We start from the raw sequence: 23,064 nt of genomic DNA, 5'->3' as shown, positions 1-23,064 counted from the left end.
ATAGGTTTATTTTTCGCATCACGCCAGCCAAACGGCTGCAGAAAACTCTTGCTGTACGAGGGAGAAACGTGTGCGCCTTTTTGGGGTTTCAAAAGGTTCCCATTCACCGGTGGATATTGGCCAAAACAAGCCCTACTACTGTGGGACCATGGGACCTACGAGGAAGTGAGTAAACATTGTTTTTTGTATTATGTCAAATACTGGGATCATTTTAATATGTAGGTGGCTTGCATTTTATGGCTGACATGCTCCTTGCCCCCTCGGCCGATGACCGGCGGCTTGTCGCACATCCCCCCCGTCGTGAGAGCTCTATAGGCTACTCGGCTTACTGCCCTCTTTATGTGCCCGGTTTTCCGTCAAATTTTCCGACCGATCAGAAATTGCAACTTTGTGTTAAAAATAGCCGCGAATACAGCGATTACAAAGTCAACACTACAAACTTTCGTTAAATAAAGGACTACTTACATTTGATCATTGATAGGCATGTAAAAAGCTCTCCTCATGCACATTAGCTGCACAACAACTGCAGCCGCCCTCCTCCGGGGAACGAGCTGTAAATTGCTCTCCGCCGGGCGGTTTGCCAATCGACTGCCCAGTCGTCATGTGAAATGTTCCGGGCTAGTTATGTGAGATTTTCCACTTCGAAGACTTTGAATAATCACTCGGTTCGGGTTAGCATGTCGGCTAGCTGTCACGCCTCTTGGTTTGTTTACATTCTCCGAAGCCGGAGAAAGGAAATGACATAAGCCCGATTTAAGTGGCATATCGTTCGGGAGGTGCGACAGTAAAGGTGAAGTCGACAGTTTTGACCATTATGGACAGGGGTGCACATAATTTTTTTGCCCAGGTTCTCAGAGGAGGACCTGGAGATGTGACTTGGTCCTCATTGAGCTTGAGAGCCGACCCGCCTGATGCGATAAATTTATGACAAGCTTTACTTAGAGCCAATTAACTTTAATCATATTAACAATTAATGCTTGATTAATCAATTCTCATTCAGAAACATCAACTGGCACAACAAAATTGCCATTACTTTGAAGTGAAATGTAAAGAAATAAAAAGCACCAATTCAAAATAAAGGGCATTATGCGGCTCCCACATTAACTCCAAGCCTTTTTAAAAGTGAGATGTCCTCCTCATAAGACCTCATTGAACGTGCATGTTTAGCTTTGTAAAATGCGAGCAAAAACACGTTTGTCAGTGCATGTCGCTGTTCATTACCTTTATTCCGCCCTATTCAGCCACTTGTCCATAGGGCGAATGGGGTCCTGTTTGACATCGATAGTTTGCGTAATTGCCACATGCTCTGTTTTTTTCGTGCTTTTCAAAGTCTGGATGGCTGAAATTCCTTGACCCTACATAAAATGCGCTGCTCTTATCGGCGAAATTGGGATTCTCACGGCACATTTTGTACCACATTTCCGTGCGAGCATCATTTGCTTCTAGCCATGGTACCTCCTGTAGCCACTTTTCAGCAAAAGTCCTTTTTTTCGGTAGCTCCGGTGACGTCTCTGTCGTCTGTCTTTTGACGGGGGTGGGGGAACACCGACGTAATTACTCAGTGTGGCCTGCCTCTTCGACTTTTTGAGAAGTTATTTTCTCGTGTCCGCTGCAAATACAGTGGTCAGCCATCGGTACGCAAAAGCGTATGGAAACCGTTGAGGGTCAGCGCGTTTGTCTACGTCCAGTATGCATGCGCGCATGCGGACCACTTATGTGCACCCCTGATTATGGAGTAATTTTGCCATGTCATCTTGAATAAATGCATTTTTATTATTTCATACTCCCTTTAGCACAAGACTTATTTGTCATGACCATGCCATTTATTTAGCAATTGGGGGAAAAATACTTTCTTTCTCGTGTCTTATGTGTCAATGCATTTTTGGGACATGAAAAATAGCTAATACCTTCGAGGAATGTATGATGGAAAATTTTTGTAGTTTTGAAACCTTGACATTTTCATACCACGGTATACTTTCAAACAGGTAATCGGCAAATGCCAAGTATATACAACCCATATTTACAGATCAGAGCGCTAAAAACAGTTTACAAAAAAGCAAGTCAGTAAGGGCCCAAGTACACCGCATGCGTGATCGTTGCGTTTCCGGTCCGACTCTGGTAAAAAACAGCGCCGGAGCCAATCCGTTCCCATTATATCCTATTGTTCAACGTATACCGGCCGCGTCAGTGCTCCGGATTGACTGCGAACCACCTCCGGCGTGCCGCATGCCCGCCGGATGGTATAGGCTATTTTCTATTTTTGCCGGACACGCATCCGACAAAATGGGCGGAGCTGGGCCTGGACGTAACAGCCCAGGTGCCTAATCACGGTTTAAACACGAGCGAAGATGGATGATGAGCGCTTCATCATGGAGGTGGAAACCCACAAAATCATTTATGATGCAGCAGATCCTTTCTATAAGGACAATATAAAACAGGAAGCTGCAAGGTGTCCTATTATGTGTGTTTCTCCGTCCTGATCTCATCATGATGCAGTCATGTCTGTCTCTTAATTCCAGATTAACTAAAATATCAATATGCAAAGAAAATATGTGCTCTCTCTCTGCTTCTCTGATGAGTATAGACTCCGTGTGTTTTTCATTGTTTTAAATGGCACATTATCGCGCGCGATCACGCGAGAGCTCACAGGGGGGACGAGGTTGGCGGACCGTAGCCGTGCAGCAGCCGGTATGATTTGCCTGTTTTTGACGGACTGCGTGGCACGCAGGCAACACTGAACCAGACCGGAACCGCAACGATCAAGCAGGCGGTGTACTTGGGCCTTCAGATATAAGGAAAAATATTTGATAGTAAAATTAAAAAGGTCCAGTCCTTCTACAAAGAAGCAGATTTCAAATGATTACAATGCACAAAACAAATTAAAAAAAATCTACCCTGAAACTATTCAGATAAAAGGTTGGAAATTGGACAAACAACAACAACAAAAAAAGAAGGGAAGAATCCAAGTTTTGTTGACAATCAGAAGTCAAATTGTAAAAGCAGTAAGCTGTGAGTGTTTTTGAGTGATTGTTTAACCTTCCTTCCAGGTAAATCTTTTACCACAAAGTGTGCAGAGAAAAGCCATTTCACACGGTGTGTGTACGTATGTGTTTTGTTAACGTTCGCTTCGTACAAAATCTTTTATAGCAACGAGAGCAGGAAAAAGGCTTCTCTCCAGTGTGTGTACGCGTGTGTCTTGTTAACTTTACCTTCGTACTAAATCTTTTATAGCAACTAGAGCAGGCAAAAGGCTCCTCTCCAGTGTGTGTACGCATGTGATTGCTTAAATCTCTTTTATCAAGATATCTTTTACCACAACTTGTGCAGACAAAAGGCTTTTCTCCAGTGTGTATGAGTGTGTGTTTGTTTAAATGTCCCTTCTCGGTGAATCCTTTACCACAAGATGTGCAGACAAAAGGCTTCGCTCCAGTGTGTTTCTTGGCGTGTTGGGTTAAATGTCCCTTATGAGTAAATTGTTTACCACAAGATGTGCAGACGAAAGGCTTCTCTCCAGTGTGTGTTTTTGTGTGACTGATTAGATGTGACTTTCTGAAGTATCTTTTATCACAAACTGAGCATGCAAAATGCCTCTCTCCAGTGTGTATTTTAAAGTGAAAGTTTAGTAGTACTTTCTGAGAGAATCTTTTACTGCAAACTGAGCAGGGAAAAGGCTTCTCTCCAGTGTGTGTGAGTGTGTGATTGTTTAAATCTCTTTTGTCAATGAATCCTTTACCACAACTTGCGCAGAGAAAAGGCTTCTCCCCAGTGTGTGAATACATGTGTCTTTGTAGTTGATTTTTCTCAGAATATGATTTATCACAAACTGAGCAGGGAAAAGGCTTCTCTCCAGTGTGTGCCAGCGTGTGTCTGTTTAAATGTGACTTCTCAGCGAATCTTTTATCGCAAAATGAGCAGGCGAAAGGCTTCTCCCCGGTGTGTGTATACATGTGTCGTTGTAAGTGAGCTTTCTGAGAAAATGTTTTATCACAAAGTGAGCAGGTAAAAGGTCTCCCAAACGCTTTTGTGCCTCTTTTCAATGAGGAATTGTTTAGGGATTTTAGAGCATTTTGGTCAAAGTCTTTATCCTCCTCATCACTGTTGAAATCAGAAGAGTGTGAAGTTACGCCGTCACTGTCTGAGAGCGGCGCTAACAGACCGTCAGGTTGCAATCGTCCCTCTCCTTTTGTCGACGGGTGTTGAAATGAGCTGTCGCTCAAAGGTTTCGCTGCTCCGCTCTTTTCGCTTGGACCTTCATCTTCTTCACTTTTCACACTGACGGTCATTGGACACTTAGTGATTTCATCTTCATGTTCTTCTTCTTTAATGCTGGGGGTCTCTGGGTTCTCCTCCTGTTTAATGTACGGCATCTCCGACTCCTCTTGTTTACCGTGGAGCGGATCGTGTTTCTGAGGGTGAAGCTCCTTAATAGTGACGTCTGCGGGATACTGGAAAAAGAAAAATATCACATGATTTGCTAAAGTCGAGCTTTGCTCAGTCTAATGCCATGATTATCATGTTGTATGTTTTTTTTTACCGACACCAAGGCCTTGTTTAGACTGTCAGCCAAAATGTAAAAGGTTCAGCGGCTAACCTCTTTTCACTTGCTGAATGTGCCAGTCCATTTGTTCCCCCTTCAAACTCAAGTGTGATCGGCTGATGACTTGCATTTGTTTAAAATGAACAGTGGTATGAAAAAGTATCAACCTTTTTGAATTTCTCACATTCCTGCATAAAATCCCCATCAAATGTGATCTGATCTTTGTCAAAATAGCACAGATGAATAAACAGGGTCTGCTTTAACTAAAACCACCCAAACATTTACAGCAGGGGTCCCCAAACTTTTTCCTGTGAGGGCCACATAAGTTTTCCCTTCTCTGATGAGGGGCCGGGTCAGTTTGTAACAGAAAAAGTGTGACAATTGCAGGAGTGCCTAAATGTAAAAATTTCTTGTTTTTCAAAAAGCCACAATCAAATAACCCTTTCTGGATTCTTCACGGAACAAAAGTAAATAAAAGAAAAATAATTATAATATAATATAATCAGGGCTGGCCCAGCCTATACGCAGACTATGCAGCTGCTTAAGGCCCCTGACCACTAGGGGGCCCCCAATCTGGCAATTGTTTAATTTATATTCTATTTTGTTGACTAGTTTGCTTTATTTGACTTTTGTGAGTTTTGATACTTGATTACAAGCTTAAAAAAATAAAAGTTCTTCCTTATCTTTTCTTTCCTCTTTTAGAAAAAGGTTTGGCGCTATCTACTGTAAGTACTGACAATCATTTGGGGTGAGAAGTTTGAAGTATGCAGTGCAACAAAATCTAATTAATATACAAAATATGTACGTATGGGTTTCACAGTACACTGTGACGAAATGGTGGGCCAAAAATATGGGCCCCTTTGCATTATTTTGCTTAGGGCCCCCAAATGGCCCTGATATAATATCATTAGGCCTGTCAAAATTATCGCGGCAACGGGCTGTAATTAATTTTTTATAATTAATCACGTTAAAATATTTGACGCATTTAACGCACATGCCCCGCTCAAACAGATTAAAATGACAGCACAGTGTCATGTCCATTTGTTACTTGTGTTTTTGGGTGTTTTGTCACCCTCCTCTGGCGCTTGGGTGCGACTGATTTCATGGGTTTCAGCACCATGAGCATTGTGTAATTATTGACATCAACAATGGCGAGCAACTTGTTTATTTTTTGTTTGGAATTTTTGCAAATTTTATGAAACGAAAACATTAAGAGGGGTTTTAATATAAAATTTCTATAACTTGGACAACATTTATATTTGAAGAACGACAAGTCGTTCTATCCATGGATCACTTTAACAGAAAGTTAATAATGTTAATGCTATCTTGTTGATTTATTGTTATAATAAACAAATACAGTACTTATGTACAGTATGTTGAATGTATATATCCGTCTAGTGTCTTATCTTTCATTTCCAACAATAATTTACAGAAAAATATGGCATATTTTATAGATGGTTTGAATTGTGATTAATTCCCATTAATTAATTTTTAAGCTGTGATTAACTCGATTAAAAAATTTAATCGTTGACAGCCCTAAATATAATATGGTATAATATAATAATAAATAATAACACTATTAATTAAATAGATAATAACCAAATACCTTCTCTGGGTTCTTCACAGAAAAAAGCCAGGAAATAAATAACCATATTGAAAAAAATATATATATTGTTCAGGGGGCCGGACCAAATGTGGAGGCGGGCCGTATCCAGCCCGCGGGTCGTAGTTTGGGGACCCTTGATTTACAGGTTTTCATATTTTAATGAGACTATTATGCAAACAGTGACAGAAGGGGGAAAAAGAAGTGAACCCTCTGCCTAAGGAGACTTAAAGAGCAATTGAAACCAATTTTCAACAATCATTGCCAAACTCTCTCCATTTGTAGACAACTTCTCTGACTGTCGATTAATGAACACCCAGACTTTTGGAGATGGTTTTGTATCCTTTCCCAGCTTTATACAAATCAACAATCCTTGATCGCAGGTCGCAGATCGCAGACAGCTCTTTTGACCAAGCTATGTTGCATATCAGACAATGCTTCTCATCAAGACACTTCTTACCAGGTGTGCGTTTTATAGTGGGTAGGGCAGCTTTAAACAAATCATTAATGATTGGGCACACACCTGACTCAAATTGTTTGGTAAAAATTGGTTTCAATTGCTCTTTAGGTCTCCTTTGGCAAAGGGTTGACTTACTTATTTTCCCCCCCTTCTGTCATTGTTTGCATTCCATCCTCATTAAAATATGAAAACAAAAACCACCCAAACATTAATAGGTTAAAGCTAGGCATGTGCCGGTATGAGATTTTGACGGTACGATAACCGTGAGCAAAAATACCGCGGTTTCACGGTATCACGGTATTGCAATTGCAATTATAGCTACAAAATGTGTTATTTTGAGATGCATGGGTTAAAAAAAATAACTTTCCATTGAACAGGATTTTTTTTTTTTTTCAGAACATAGTTGCAAATTGTAACATGAATATATTGTTAATATAAATGCATTATCAATAAAAAAAAAACATTTTAAATAAAATTAAAATATAACTAATAGACTATACCCACAGCCACAGCTCAAGTTGCTTAAGATTAGAGCAAGAACAAAATAATTTCTGTAAAAAGTAAAAACACTTCTGAATAAAATTTTTAAAAATGTATACTGCATGACTTTTTTTTTTTTTTTTTTTTTTTTTTTTTGAGGGTGGAAAAGCTCAAGTGAAGTTTTGCCATTTTCAGCCACTGTGTCAAATCCGGTCATGCCTTTGTGTTAAAAAGAACATAAAGAATTCATAAGTTAATAAGTTAGTTAAAAATGTACAAGTTAGTATAAGTTAGTTAAAAATGTAAAAGTTAGTTAAAATGTAAATATTGTTGTGGAAAGGTTTCATCTAAAAAAAAAAAAACATTGGGAGTGAGACCTCTGCTTGAGCTAACAAACGTGGATTTGTGCTTAGGGCACGATCATCTTTCGTCAATTAACGATCTTTGATGCTATGCCTTTTTTTCCCCCTTCATTCAAGCTAATCAAGCTTGTTTTCTCACTCTGCGGCTGTAACACTCGACGAAGTTGCTCTTCCAGCTAAGCTTAGGCTAACATTCATCTTTGTAAGCTTTTAGTTAGTGCGTATATCGAATTTGAAAGGAAAATGTGTTTTGTTTTTAGCGAACTTTTCCATGGTGCTAATCTGTTGAAGCTACTCACGTCTCACACATGGAAAAATACAATTGTACAACGTTTTAAATGTATTTATTTTGTATATTACACTTACCATGATTTGAGAGCTCAATAAATTGAAGAAAAGAACGACTTATGTTTGGAGTATTTGTTTTTGGGTTTGGTTGCTGTCTAGCCGATAGCGTGACTTTCACACACAGAAACAAATGGGAGGGGGTGAGCGCTGCCGCGCCACGCCACTTCTGGCTGCATTTTTGACACATGAAAAATGGCGAATACCGTACTACGGTCTGACGGAAAATTTTAGTGGTTTTGAAACTGCAACGTTTTCACACCACGGTAAACCGTGAAACTGGTAACCGGCACATGCCTAGTTAAAGCAGACACTGTTTTTACATCCGTGCGATTTTGATAAAGATCAGATCACATTTGATGGCGATTTGTTGTATTGCCTTATTGTAGAGCTGAAACGAATACTCGAGCAACTCGAGTTTAAAAAACTGATCCGAGTAATTTTATTCACCTCGAGGAATCGTTTAATTTTGCCAGCTCTAATCATCCCGTTTTGCCCGGACTACTTATAATGAGGGACAACGCGCTGTCACGTGCGTCAACAAGCAATAGAAAAAACCTTACTGCAGCTGACAGCCGCTACAAACTACGCCCGCATGATGCTAGTGTGGTAGCAGGTAGTGTCCGATGAGTCTCATAGATATCGCACGCATTTAGAACTAGATGCGAAATGACAGACTCGGCCGCGTCTGGGCAGCGTTAGTAAACAGCCGCCATCTTTAAACAGTAGACTTCTCAGCGCTAATAAATACAACGCTACTGTCACTCGCACATGTAACGTTAGCCCTTCGGAGGGCTAGGTTTCTATTGATTATGACCACTGTCAATGCGTGGCTAATGTGTCTTACATACAGGCTTTATTTAATCTGTAAAAACACAGCGCTGTAGATTAATGAGGGTGTAAAATGAAAACATAATAAAGCTAACTGTCAGTTTTAGCTCAGTAGTCATTGCTGAATAAAACACCAAGTAGCACTGGTCCCTAATGTGCTCAAATACAGCAGGTATCATACATTTATTTTGAACACTGCAAAAACTCAAAATCCTATCAGGACTTACAGTTTAGACCAGACATGACCAAAGTCCGGCCCGGGGGCCAAATGCGGCCCGTGGTCAGATTTCATCCGGCCCCCAGCCTCTGTCATAAAATCAATAACGTCTGGCCCGCACACAGACTTAATAAATTGGTCAGCAGTACTGCTACAAGCATATGAAGGAGCTTACACACTAAATGCTGCCCCTCATTTATCCACTAAAAGGGAGCAGCACTCTAAGCAACATTACCATATGTGACCCTTTACTCCCAATTTTCTAAAATGGCGACAATCAACAACAAAAAAAGTTGACTGCAACGGCTGGCGCTTCAAGGATAGGTGGAAACTGGACTATTTCGTCACTAAAATACGCAACGACATTTGCAAAGAGACAGTTGCTGTTTTTAAAGAGTTCAATATGAGGCGATATTACCAAACAAGACACGCTGACATGTACGACAAGATTACAGGGTAGATACGTAGCAAGAAATTGAAGCAACTTGAAGCTAGTTTAATTTCACAGCAGCAGTATTTCGCAAGAGCTCGAGAGTCGAAAGAGAATGCCACAAAGGCTAGTTGGAAAATTGTTGAAATTATTAATTTAAAAAAAACAAAAACTTAATGCTGCATTGATTAATCGATTAACTCGAATATTCGATTAGAAAAAAATATTCGAACTAAATTTTGTTGCTTCGAGTATTCGTGTAATTAAAGTGGCATTGTAATGGTTGATTTTAAAAGTGTTTGCATTTAATTTTACCGATGACGGTGGATACAAGGCCCTCTGGTCTGCCTCTTTTCACATGGCTAAATCTAACTGCTCCCTGTTAAGACCAACATAAGCTAAGTTTTTGTTTGAGAGAATGTTTTTTTAATGCATTCTTAATTTAGTTTGTAGGTATATTTAGCCGTTTTTTGTGGGAATATGTGTCCGAACCACTTGTTAAGAGCATTGTTAAAAAAAAAAAAAAAAGTTTAGCATTTAATAGCATTTAAGCTAGCAGACAAACCCTATATCCAAGTTAGCCAATAGTTCTTTTGTTGTACACAGATCCTCATTAGAAAAAAAAATTATATCGTTTGAGGCTCAACTCAGGTGTTTTAATTTTTCATGTTCCTTATCCGATTACTCGATTATTCGAACTAACTAGTCCATCGATTAATCGACTACTAAAATATTCGATAGCTGCAGCCCTATAATAAAGCAAATGTGACACACAGAACGGCTAGCTAAAATTTGTATTGTATTGTTCTACGTAAAGGACGTCAGCCAAGATCGGCCCCCCACATTTTTGCCACACCAAATCTGGCCCCTTTTGCAAAAAGTTTGAACACCCCTGGTTTAGACTAACTTAAAACTTAACTAGAACTTAAAAATAGTTTGACACAAATGGAAATTCAATTGAAACGTGGAAAAAACACGTAGCTTTCAAGTGATGTGTGTCATCAAGCGTAATTACATTTTTAGGTAAGTTTTTTTTATAAGATCTAGAAGTTTTTTGAGTGAACGAAGCGATTTTTTTCTTGTCACACCCTAGATGCAATTGTTGGCTATTTTCAACAATGTACTCACTCACTACACGTTCCTCTGAGAGAATTATGTAAAAAGTAACGCCACAACATAGAAAATAAAGACCTTGATTGACTGAAAATGGTTCAATATTGGATTAAATGTCTTTTTTTCTCATGTATATTTATAATTGCTCTTTACTTAGAAAAAAAAAAGTTTTATCCGATTACTCGATAGAATTTTCAGTCGATTACTCCATTACTAAAATATTCGATAGCTGCAGCCGATAGCTTTGTATGGAAAGTCATATATGGGAATTTAACCCTACAGCCTCAATCACTGATCACGATCAAAATCAAGTCTGATATTACATAGAAAAAGTAAAACAACTCATGTCGTGATCTTACCCTCATTTTCTTTTTACAGTTGCTCTTCGTGGCCTGGATTTCCTCACCTCATCTTCCACGTCTCTCCTAGCTTGATGTTTTTGATGCGTTCGCCTTAGGTCAGGATTATTTTGTCGCATCTTTAAGACAAGTCGAAAAGCGTTTCATACAATTAAATGTAATCACTGTTAACCGAGCGACCGCCGCCATTTAAACAAAATTTACAACTGGCATAGAGTCAAAGCAATCGGAATGTGTTCACGTGCCTTGGCTAGCGAGCTAAGCTAAACAAAACAAAGTTACGATAGCCTGCAAAGCTTCAACATTAAGCCAAACGACTTCCACTAAGCTTTAAGATCGGACGTTTTCGTCCACCAAATTCTTATTTCAGTACTTACCCGATGAGAATACTTTGAAGGAGCTCGTGTGGTTGGGAGAAGGGAACACAAAAGACCGTCAAGTCCCGGATAGGTCCAGAGAGATCGCTTCCGGAGCAGTGGTTCACTGAAAATATACGTAATCGGTTCGGGGCACGTTTTGAAGTTTCAATTTCAAGTTGCCATCACGACTTCTATCCTATCTGTGGCATCATCATTGGATGTTTTTTATTTTTTCCTTTTTTTAAATCAACACGTTCATATCAATGTATCCCATCATCCCCCAGGAGAAAATGGCGTCGGTTTGCGCAAGCGCAGTAGCAGTCCGTCGCGATCCGGTAGGCCGTCATGATCGGGTAGTGACAGACAACTCCCATAGGGACCCATTTTTGAGTTGGGTCATATTATCTTTATTGCAGTCGATTCTGTCTTTCTCGCTTGGCAAAGTGTGTCATTTAGTTGTCGTTTTGTTTTGTGATTAAAAAAACAGTAGGACGAGAATGCAAACCAGAATTTGTTTGTTTTTTTATTTACTGTGATCCATTCCAGCTCAACTCTCATGACGACTTTTCTGGATTATTTTTCTTTTGATAGAGAATGTGTTTTGTACTTTGACGGCAAGGCAACTTTATTTATATAGCACAATTCAACACAAGGCAATTCAAAGTGCTTTACATCACATGAAGATCATAAAAATCACATTTAAATCAATACAACGTAAAAACCAAGACAAACGATCGCATTTAATCACAAATAGAATAAAAATAAATAAATAGAAATAAAACAAAAATAAAAATAAAACAAAAACTACTACTACTAATAATAATAGAAATCAGCAATGGGTATAAGCACAAGAGGAAAAGAAAGCAAGTAGATTGAAATATATAGACAGTTATGGATATGCAGTGCTAAACAAAAGCGTTTTTAGCCCTGATTTAAAAGAGCTAACAGTTTGAGCATACTTCAGACGTGCAGGTAACTTGTTCCAGAGGTGAGGAGCATAATAACTAAATGCTGCCTCATCCTGCTTGGTTCTTGTTCTTGGAACATACAGAAGACCGGTTCCAGACGACCTTAGGGGTCTAGATGTCTCATAGGAATCTAACAAGTCAAGCATGTATTTTGGTCCAAGGCCATTAAGTGTTTTGTAGACGAGCAGTAGTATTTTATAGTCTATCCTTTGACTCACTGGAAGCCAGTGTAGCGATTTCAAAACCGGTGTAATGTGGTCCAGCTTCCTTGTATTTGTGGGGACTCTGGCTGCAGCATTCTGTACTAGCTGCAGCTTCCTGACTGATTTTTTATCAAGACCTGTAAATATACCGTTGCAATAGTCCAAATCTGCTGAAAATGAATGCATGAAAAAGTTTTTCCATGGCTTGTTGAGTCAGAAGCCCCTTAATTCTGGTTATATTTTTTAGGTGGTAATAAGCGGATTTAGTGACAGACTTTAGATGGCTATCCAATTTTAGGTCTGAGTCAATAATTACGCCAAGGTTTCTGACTTGATTTGTAGCTGTAAGTGACAAAGTGCTTAGTTGCCTGCTTATCTTTGACCTTTCCTTTTTTGGCCCAAAATTGATCACCTCTGTCTTCTCCACATTTAACTGGAGAAAATTCTGGCGCATCCATTCATTGATTTGATGAATGCATTTACTCAGGGAGACTAAGGGACTATAATCATGTGGGGACACAGAAATGTACAGTTGTGTGTCATCTGCATAGGCGTGATAGGAGATGTCATACTGTTCCATTATCTGAGCTAACTGAAGCATATAGATGTTAAATAAGAGTGGTCCAAGAATTGACCCTTGAGGGACTCCACACCTGAATTTGGTTCGTTTTGACTGATAGTTTCCGATTGGCACAAAGAAATCCCTATTTTCTAAATAGGATGTGAACCACTGAAGAATAGTGTCAGTAAGCCCTACCTACTGTTCCAATCTGTTGAGTAGTATGTTGTGATCAACCGTGTCAAATGCGGCGCTGAGATCCAATAGTAGCAGAACAGATGATTTGCCTGCATCGGTATTCCGACGAATATCATTTAGGACTTTGATAAGCACGGTCTCGGTGCTGTGTTGTGGCCGAAATGAGTTAAAAAGATTGTTTTGCATCATAAAAGTCTGGATCTGTTCGAACACAACCCTTTCGATAATTTTCCCCAGGAATGTCAGATTTGATATTGGCCTGTAATTACTAATGGTTGAGGCATCCAGATTAGGTTTTTTTCAGCACTATTTTATGCAAGGCAAATGTGTTTCCATATGCAGATAGCTTTTTGTTTTTTGCAGCAGTATTATTGATTGTACATCTTTTTTTGTTGTGTTAGTTTCACAAAAGGGAGACATGGTAGAGCATCTCTGAAATCATCTGGAGTGTGAAGTCTTTCTTGAATAGAACTTCATTAGCTGCTTGGATATCGGCCATCTACATATTATGTACTTTACTCTTTCCTCCGATCTTATGGTAAGTCTCAGTGGCAGTGCATCAAATGTGAACAGAGCGCGGGTGCGATGAGCATAAACGTGGGCTGTCCAACGAAATAGCACATCAAAATCAGCATTCCTGTGTGCATCCCACTTCAAAGGAATGACTCCTTGTGGGCACCTACACTTCCATCTGTTGCCAGGATATATCACTGGGAAGTTTTATGAACTGATCTATTTTCGAATTGATTTGGCCAAGTGGTTCGGAGCTTCACAAGAAGCTTCGTCGGCCATCACTATCCACAACCAATACAAAACAAAACAAATTCAGACTCACCAGCTCACTTGGATGTACTCGAGTACAAACTAACCGGTCCCCAACACAAATAAAAGTTCTATTTGTACAGTGTATCACAAAAGTGAATACACCCCTCGCATTTCTGCAGATATTTAAGTATATCTTTTCATGGGGCATCACTGACAAAACTACGCTGTGACACAATGAAAAGTAATCTGTAAACAGCTTATACAGAGAGGCAAATAAGTATTTAGTCAACCACTAATTGTACAAGTTCTCCCACTTGAAAATATTAAAGAGGCCTGAAATTATCAACATGGGTTAACCTCAACCATGAGAGACAGAATGTGGGGGAAAAACAGAAAATCACAGTTTGATTTTTAAAGAATTTATTTGCAAATCATGGTGGAAAATAAGTATTTGTTTAATACCAAAAGTTCATCTCAATACTTTGTTATGTACCCTTTTGTTGGCAATAACGGAGGCCAAACGTTTTCTGTAAAACTCTTCGCAAGCTTCTCACACACTGTTGCTGGTATTTTGGCCCATTCCTCCATGCAGATCTCCTCTAGAACAGTGATGTTTTGGGGCTGTCGTTGGGCAACACGGGCTTTCAACTCCCTCCACAGATTTTCTATGGAGTTGAGATCTGGAGACTGGTTAGGCCACTCCAGGACCTTGAAATGCTTCTTACGAAGCTACTCCTTTGTTGCCCTGTCTGTGTGTTTGGGATCATTGTCATGCTGAAAGACCCAGCCACGTCTCATCTTCAATGCCTTTGCTGATGGAAGGAGATTTTTACTCAATATCTCTCGATACATGGCCCCATTCATTCTTTCCTTTACACAAATCAGTCGTCCTGGTCCCTTTGCAGAAAAAAAAAAAGCCCCAAAGCATGATGTTTCCACCCCCATGCTTCACAGTGGGTATGGTGCAATTGAGTATTCTTTCTCCTCCAAACACGAGAACCTGTGTTTATACCAAAAAGTTCTATTTTGGTTTCATCTGACAATAACACATTCTCCCAGTCCTCTTCTGGATCATCCAAACGCTCTCTAGCGAACCGCAGACGGGCCTGGACGTGTACTGGCTTCAGCAGGGGGACACATCTGGCCGTGTAGGATTTGAGTCCCTGGCGGCGCATTGTGTTACTGATAGAAGCCTTTGTTACTGTGGTCTCAGCTCTCTGTAGGTCATTCACTATGTCCCCCTTTGTGGTTCTGGGATTTTTGCCAGATCGAGGGAGATTATCAGTGATCTTGTATGTCTTCCATTTTCTAAGAATTGCTCCCACAGTTGATTTCTTTACACCAAGCGAAGAGTTACAGAAAACGTTTGGCCTCCCTTATTGCCAACAAAGGGTACATAACAAAGTATTGAGATGAACTTTTGGTATTGACCAAATACTTACAGTATTTTCCACCATGATTTGCAAATAAATCCTTAAAAAAAAAATCAAACAATGTGATTTTCGTTTTTTTTTCCCCACATTCTGTCTCGCATGGTTGAGGTTTACCCATGTTGACAATTACAGGCCTCTCCAATCTTTTCAAGCAGGAGAACTTGCGCAATTGGTGGTTGACTAAATACTTATTTGCCCCACTGTATATATATTTCCGTCCCACATCTTTTTCTATTCTCAAAAATCTTTGAAAATCTCCAGAAACCCACTAGGGCAGTGCTAAAGAGCTGCCAGAGCCACGGGTTGCAGACCCGTGTCGTAGTCCTTATTTTTCCATATATTTAGCCCTAATACGTGCTACATTACCACAACAATCATGGTCCTTCTGGCAACGGACCCATTTCAAGGAGTAGGGGGGAAATTTTAATAGCCGTGTAAAGAGTTTTACTAGTTACGGATGAGAAGGTGAATAGTTTTTTTTGTTGTTGTTCGTGAACTACATTTACACGCAAACGCACATCGAGGTACCATTAACCTAGCAAGGAGAGGCATGACAGTCATTTTTGGAGTGTCCCAGAGCTCGCAAAACTTGAAAAAAAAAGCGCATTTATCACGGTTTCGTCAGCCGTGATTGCGTCTGCCGAAACAGCCTGATAGCACAGATTAAGTACGCCTGCCCCTCGTTGTCGAAGTTAGCGCGGTGGCGCTCTGGAAATCCAACAAGGCTCTCGGCGCAAATTCATTCAAATTTGGCCTTCCATCCAAGACGGCTGTCCACCGCTCACTTTGCCAAAATGTCCGATCCAAACTACTGTAATGCCCCGGATATGGGGAAGAAGGACAGAAGTCTGTATTGGTTCACCCACTTTATTGTGGTAACAATAATAAAGAAAAACAGTAACAAAATAACAGCGGGCTGCCGGAACATGCAACCGCCATCTCGCCCATTCTCCTTCTCGCTTCCTTCTACGTCACAGTTCGTCTTTTAAGGGGGCCTCGCATAATTACGGACATTGCCATACACAAATAATAGGTTTCCGCTGAACCCGTATCATTAGGCTACTGCTAGTTTGAAACTGCCTTAAAAATGTTTAAATAATAATGATTTATAAAAAATTTAAAAAATCATTTGCAAGGCGTGGCGGCTTTTATTTTAGTGTGGCGTGCCGCCACAATATCTTGTATGTAAGGGAAACCCTGCCCCATAAAATGAAGCATATTTCAAATTATTACAATGTGCGAGACAAATACAAAAATAAATAAATAAATAAATGGTTGGAAATTGGACAAACAACGACAAAAAGAAGGGAAAAAACAAAGTATTGTCGACAATCAGATGTCAAATTCTAAAAAGGAGTACGCCAGAAGTAAATTGGGTGGGTCTTTTTGAGTGATTGTTTTAATCTTCCTTCCGGGTAAATCTTTTATCACAAAGCCTGCAGAGAAAAGCCTTTTCACCCGGCGTGTGTACGCGTGTGTTTTGTTAACGCTTGCTTCGTACAAAATCTTTCATAGCAACGAGAGCAGGCAAAGGGTTTCTCAACAGTGTGTGTACGCGTGTGTCTTGTTAACACTTGCTTCGTACAAAATCTTTTATCGCAGCGAGAGCAAGCAAAAGGTTTCTCTCCAGTGTGTGTTCTTGTGTGACTGCTGAAATCTCTTTTCTCAATGAATCTTTTACCACAACTTGTGCAGAGATAAGGCTTTTCTCCAGTGTGTGTGAGTGTGTGTCTGCTTAACTGTCCCTTCTCGGTGAATCGTTTACCACAAGGTGTGCAGACAAAAGACTTCTCTCCAGTATGTATCTTTGTGTGTTTGTTTAAACATCCCTTATTAGCGAATTGTTTACCACAAGTTGTGCATTGAAAAGGCTTCTCTCCAGTGTGTATTCTTGTGTGAGTGTTTAAATGTGACTTCTCAGTGAATCTTTTACCGCAAAATGAGCAGGCGAAATGCTTCTCCCCAGTGTGTGTATACATGTGTCTTTTTAAGTGATTACTCTTAGAATATGTTTTATCACAAAGTGAGCAGGTAATCGGTTTCCGAACCACTTTTGTGCCTCTTTTCAGTGAGGACTTGTTTAAGGATTTTGAAGCTTTTTGGTCAAAGTCTTTATCCTCCACATCAGTGTTAATATCAGAAGACTGTGAAGTTAGGTCGTCACCGTCTGAGAGCGGCGCTAACAAACCATCAAGTCGCGATTTTCCCTCTCCTTTTGTTGTCGGGTGTTGAAATGAGCTGTCGATCGAAGGTTTCGCTGCTCCGCTCTTTTCGCTTGGACCTTCATCTTCTTCACTCTTCACAATGACAGTCATTGGAAACTCGGAGATCTCATCTTCCTGTTCTTCTTCTTTAATGCTTGGGGTCTCTGGCTTCTCCTCCTGTTTAAGGTGGAGGGGATCGTGCTTCTGAGGGTGAAGCTCTTTAATAGTGACGTCTGCAGGATACTGGAAAAGGAAAAATATCACGTGATCTGCTCAATTTGCTCAGTGTCCCACCATGATTTTCATGTTGTATATTTTTTTACCGACACCAAGTCCTTGTTCAGACTGGCAGCCAAAATGTGAAGGGTTCAGCGGTTAATCCAGTGATTTCCAAACTATTCCACATAGGGCCGCAGTGGGTGCAGGATTTCACTCCAACAAAACAAGACCATACCTTTTCACCAATCTGGTGTTTTACAAGTGTAATCACTTGATTGCAGTCAGTAGAAACTACATTGGTTAAAAGGTCTGTGCTTGATCGAAATGAACAAAAACCAGGACCCACAGCGGCCCTCGAGGACTGGTTTGGAGACCCTGGGCTAACCTCTTTTCACTTGCTGAATGTGCCAGCCCATTTTTATCCCTTCAAACGCACGTGTGATCGGCTCATGACTTGCATTTATTTAAAATGTCCAGTGGTATGAAAAAGTATCAACCTTTTTGAATTTCTCACTTTCTTTCATAAAATCTCCATCAAATGTGATCTGAGCTTTGTCAAAATCACACAGATGAATCAACAGGGTCTGCTTTAACTAAAACCACCCCAACATTTACAGGTTTTCATATTTTAATGAGGAAAGTATGCAAACAATGACTGAAGGGGGAAAAATAAGTGAACCCTCTACCTAGGGAGACTTAAAGAGCAATTCAAACCAATTTTCAACAATCAGTGCCAAACTCTCTCCATTTGTAGAAAACTTCTTTGACTGTCGACTGATGAACGTCCAGGGTTTTAGAGAATGCTTCTCATCAAAACAATTCTTACCTGGTGTGCGTTTTATAGTTGGCAGGGCAGCTTTAAAGCACTCATTAGTTATTGGGCACACACCTGACTTAAATTGTTTGGTAAAAATAGGTTTCAATTGCTCTTTAAGTCTCCTTAGGCAGAGGGTTCACTTATTTTTCCCCCCTTCTGTCATAGTTTGCATACTATCCTCATTAAAATATGAAAACCTATAAATGTTTGGGCGGCTTTAGTTAAAGCAGACACATTTTTTTCATCTGTGTGATTTTGATGAAGATCAGATAACATTTGATGGTGATTTTATGCAGAAATGTGAGAAATTCCAAAAGGTTCATATACTTTTTCATACCACTGTATTTATTTTTTACATTATTTATAAATATTTTTATTTGCAGCGTATAGACATTTTTCAGATAATCATACACTCATCATAATCGAGGTAGAAAGTTTTTTTTGTTTGTTTTGTTTTTTTGAGTTCGGCTTTTTTTTTTTGAGTGTTATACCTGAAGGAAGGCTCCATTATTATCAAATTTTGTTATAACCTGACGAAGACATTTTTTTTAGTTCTGTTTAATTTATTTCGACAAATGTTGAGTGGTCTTAAGACAAATGTTTTTTTTTGTTTATTGACGATAATTCCTGGCAGGATATCGGCCTTGTGTTCGTCGAAACTGGCTCAAGTTTCACACTGAGTAGGTATAAATTTTAAGATTTTATTATTAAATATACTTTACAGAAAGTAATTTTGGAGCATTTTTGTTTTGTGGTGTGCTGCGAAATTTTTTTCCAATGCAAATTCGTGCCGTGACTCAGAAAAGGTTGAAAAACAGTGCATTATCGTGATATTTTGGCTTAAGGTTATCATACGGGCACATGCCTGGTAGAGGTATATACAACATACACAACAACAACAAAAGTAACTCAATTACTTTTAAGAATTATTAGACTGCATTCTTGGGGACAACACTACCGTTCGCCCACTGCTTGTGTCCGACAACGCGGCACCTCACCAAGATGGCGAGGAGTGGCAATTTGATAGAATGGAAACGGATTTGCTCCACCGCTCCATCTTGGCGGAGCCGGGATAATTTGGCCTTAAGAACCCTTTAGCTGTAGATTTGGTAAATACACTTTATTACTGACACCGATCTTTCATCAACTCTTTCACTGCCATGATGATAGATAGCATTGTTAACTCACTGGCTGCCATTGAAGTGAAGTAGGAGGGATGTCAGCAAATGAACGAACTGCCACCTTCCCAGGTCAAATGGATTGGATGTCTAAGAGTGATGAACTCATTGAAATTCACAACAGAAGGATGAAAATAGCTTGTTTTTTCTGTAGAATATCCTGAAATGATTTCACGACCCATGTATTTGTTGTATCACCATATCGTGAGATCTTCACTATTGTGAGCTTTGTATGGAAAGACAGATTTGGGAATTTGCCCTACAGTCACACTGATCACAGTCACATCAAAGAAAGTCTGATATTGCATAAAAAGTAAAACAACTCGTAGTGCTCTTACCCTCATTTTCTTTTGTTTTTCAGTTTCTCTTCGTGACCTGGATTCCCTGTCTTCATCATCCACGTCTGTACTCTTTAGCTTGATGTTTTTGATTGCGTCCCCCTTCGGTCAGGATTATTTTGTCGCATCTGTAAGACAAGTCAAAAAGAGTCTCATACAATTAAATGTAATCACTATAATGTTAACCGAGCGACCCCCCGACCTTTAAAAACAAAATTTACAACTACCATAAAGTCAAAGTAATCGAAATGTGTTAATGCATGGGTCGGGAACCTATGGCTCGCGAGCCATATCTGGCTCTTTTGAAGGCCGCATCTGGCTCGCAGACAAATCTCTAATTCTAAAAAAAAAAAAAAAAAATTGGCAACGAAGATGAGGCAGACACAGATCGAGTGGGGTCGCCGTATTTTGCTGTCAAAAAGAGCGGCTGATGTGCGCATGTGCGTAGTAATTTTCCCACGGTTTTAGTTTTGTTTTCCCCGCTAATTTTAAAAACCCTTTTGAGAAGATGGCAAAAAAAAAAAAAAAGACGAGGAGTATTGTTCTTTTCAGCAGGAATGGACAGAGGAATTTGCCTTTGTGGAGAGAGCAGGTTCTGCGGTGTGTCTAATATGCAATGATAAAATTGCATCTGTGAAAAGGTCAAATATAAAGCGGCACTTCGACACCCGCCATACTTCATTTGCATCGAAATATCCGGCAGGGGACAACAGGAAGAAAGGATGTCAAGAGCTTCTTACAAGAGTGCATGCTAGTCAGTTGCAACTCCATGTTTGGAACAAACAAGGTGACTGGAATTCAGCTAGCTTCGCTGGGGCTTTAGCAATTGTGAGTAACGGAAAGCAATGAACTTTTGGACGACTTTTCGGATAAAAGCAAGATCATTAAACGGATAAAAGACATGCCCCTGTCAGCAAGAACTGTTCACAATTGTATCATCATGATGTCAAAACAAATCAAATTGAGGCAACGCAAGTGAAGGACATAAATTCGGCTCCATTTGTTTCCACTCGCTTTGGATGAGTCAACGAACGTAAGCAATTTATCACAGTTCAGCGTGATCGCAAGGTATGTTGTCAGTGACCAGTGTTGTCACTGGTTAGTTAGTAACGCGTCACTGTAATCTGATTACTTTTTTCAGTAACGAGTAATCTAACATGTTCATTTTTCTACACCAGTAATCTGATTGAAGTTAGTTTCCTTAGTGTCTCTGCGTTACTATTTTTTCATTGCCTCATAACGTATGTAAAATGAAGATTATTTTAGTCATGTACGAAGAGCATTTTGAATAGAAAATGCTAAAATAAAAGGTTCCTGGTACGTGTTTCCATGACATCCTCTTAGCTATTTCCTGTTTTGGTCTCGTGTCACATGTGTTGGTGGACTGAAGGCGTGGGCCTTCAGGGCGAGTGTTGAGGGAATGTTGATCTTTGGATATCCATGAATGAAGGTGAGTATTTTTCCTTCATTCTGGAGGGTATCAGCAAAAGGTTGAACTTCCTATATGCGTGGCCGTTTCGTAGCTTTGCTGTAGCAACGACGGGCAGTTGTCGCTCCAAGTTGGCAAGCTTTGTTTACATCATATGTGTGTTGCACATTTATGCCGTGAGGTGATGTGTTCGTTTAGCATCTGTGGGATGTGTTGTAAGTCCGATTGAGTGTAAAGTGCTTAGTTGCCGCCACGTTTTGTGGCCAAATTGACCGCGTGTGTGTTGAGAGGAGTACTTCCGGGTTGTGGACGCGCATCCGCGCCCGCCACCACATTTGCAATTTTAAGCAGTCAGTTTGCATTGTTTTACATTGGCACTGATATGCTGTTAACCAGAACCCGAAATTCAGAAGTTTTGACATTATGCTTAATCTTAGAATTAGCGGGGTTTAATTGGTCGGTGGAGTTGATTTCAACAAGTTTCAAGCAGTTTGTCAGATATTTGTTAGTTTCAGGGCTCCGGAGTGGCTAAGCTAGCGCCAAATTCTGTTATTCCCCTTTAAATTCAATCATCGGAAAGTCAATTACATGTGATGACAGTTTTCTGTTGTCATTCTTATGTTGAGGCAGCAAAGGGAGAAAAATGGGTATAAAGTAAGTGACAAATTACTTTTAAAGTAACTTAGTTACTTTGATAAAGAAGTAATCAGTAAAGTAACAAGATTACTTTTTTGAGGCGTAATCAGTAATTAAATTACTTTTTCAAGTAATCTGTGACAACACTATCGGTGACACACTACATGAGGAAAGTCTGGCAGTTTTGGCTATGCAATGGACAACAAGAGGGGAGGATTCATTTAAGTCCTTCATTGAGTTCGCTAAAGAAAAAAAAAATCTACCAATGGACAAACTTGTTTCGGTGTGCACTGATGGTGCTCAGTGTATGGTTGGAACCAACAAGAGGATTCGTGTCGCTTCTCCGTGAACGTGAAAAGAGACGTATCCTAAGTTTCTCAATACCTGCATGACGCTTAACCTTATCAAGTATGAACCAGACTACAAAGCCATTAGTAACACCATGCAGCACCAGAAGTCGCATTAATGGTAAGAAATACTCATCATTGATTATCAACAGCATAACAATGTTATTAAAAAGAATTCAGAGACTTATTGTACTTTTAAAATGTTGAAATTACATAAAATGCACACATTACTGGTATTTTTTAGTTTTAAACATATTGTATGGCTTTCAGGCAATTGCATTTAAAAAAAAAAATGTTGTTTATGGCTCTCTCAGCCAAAAAGGTTCCCGACACCTGCGTTAACGTGTCTTGGCTAGCAAGCTATGCTAAAGAAAACGAAGTTATGTTAGCCTGGAAAGCTTCAACATAAAGCCATACAACTTCCACTAAGCCTTAAAATGGGACGTTTTAGTCCACTCAATTCTTACTTCGGTACTTACCCGATGAGAATACTTTAAAGGAGCTCGTTTGGTTAGGAGAAGGAAACACGAAAGAACAGCAAGACCCGGTCAAGAGAGAGTGCTTCCGGAGCAGTGGTTCACTGAAAATATACGTCATCGGTTCGGAGCGGGTTTTGAAGTTTCAGTTTCAAGTTGCCATCACTACTTCTATCTATGGCATCGTCATTTGATGTT

At 39.8% G+C, this 23,064-nt stretch overlaps 2 protein-coding genes across 2 annotated transcripts; both read right to left on the bottom strand.

Annotated features, from left to right (window-relative positions):
- Positions 1-1,445: 1,445 nt before the first annotated feature.
- Positions 1,446-11,513, bottom strand: LOC130920477 (gastrula zinc finger protein XlCGF26.1-like). The gene is made up of 3 exons (XM_057843746.1): positions 11,115-11,513; positions 10,738-10,856; positions 1,446-4,445 (listed from the first exon to the last, which is right to left on the bottom strand). Exons 2-3 carry the CDS (start codon positions 10,741-10,743, stop codon positions 3,087-3,089), a joined length of 1,365 nt encoding a protein of 454 aa, XP_057699729.1. The 5' UTR covers positions 10,744-10,856; positions 11,115-11,513; the 3' UTR covers positions 1,446-3,086.
- Positions 11,514-16,075: 4,562 nt separating this feature from the next.
- LOC130915144 (gastrula zinc finger protein XlCGF17.1-like) lies at positions 16,076-23,028 on the bottom strand. The gene is made up of 3 exons (XM_057834948.1): positions 22,870-23,028; positions 19,979-20,106; positions 16,076-17,669 (listed from the first exon to the last, which is right to left on the bottom strand). The coding sequence occupies exons 2-3, from the start codon at positions 19,982-19,984 to the stop codon at positions 16,677-16,679; spliced, it is 999 nt and encodes a 332-aa protein (XP_057690931.1). The 5' UTR covers positions 19,985-20,106; positions 22,870-23,028; the 3' UTR covers positions 16,076-16,676.
- Positions 23,029-23,064: the final 36 nt, after the last annotated feature.

This window comes from Corythoichthys intestinalis, chromosome 1 (genome assembly GCF_030265065.1).
Source record: "Corythoichthys intestinalis isolate RoL2023-P3 chromosome 1, ASM3026506v1, whole genome shotgun sequence".
NCBI lineage: Eukaryota > Metazoa > Chordata > Actinopteri > Syngnathiformes > Syngnathidae > Corythoichthys > Corythoichthys intestinalis.
Note: the sequence above shows the minus strand (reverse complement) of the source record. Positions and strands in the feature narration are given on the sequence as shown.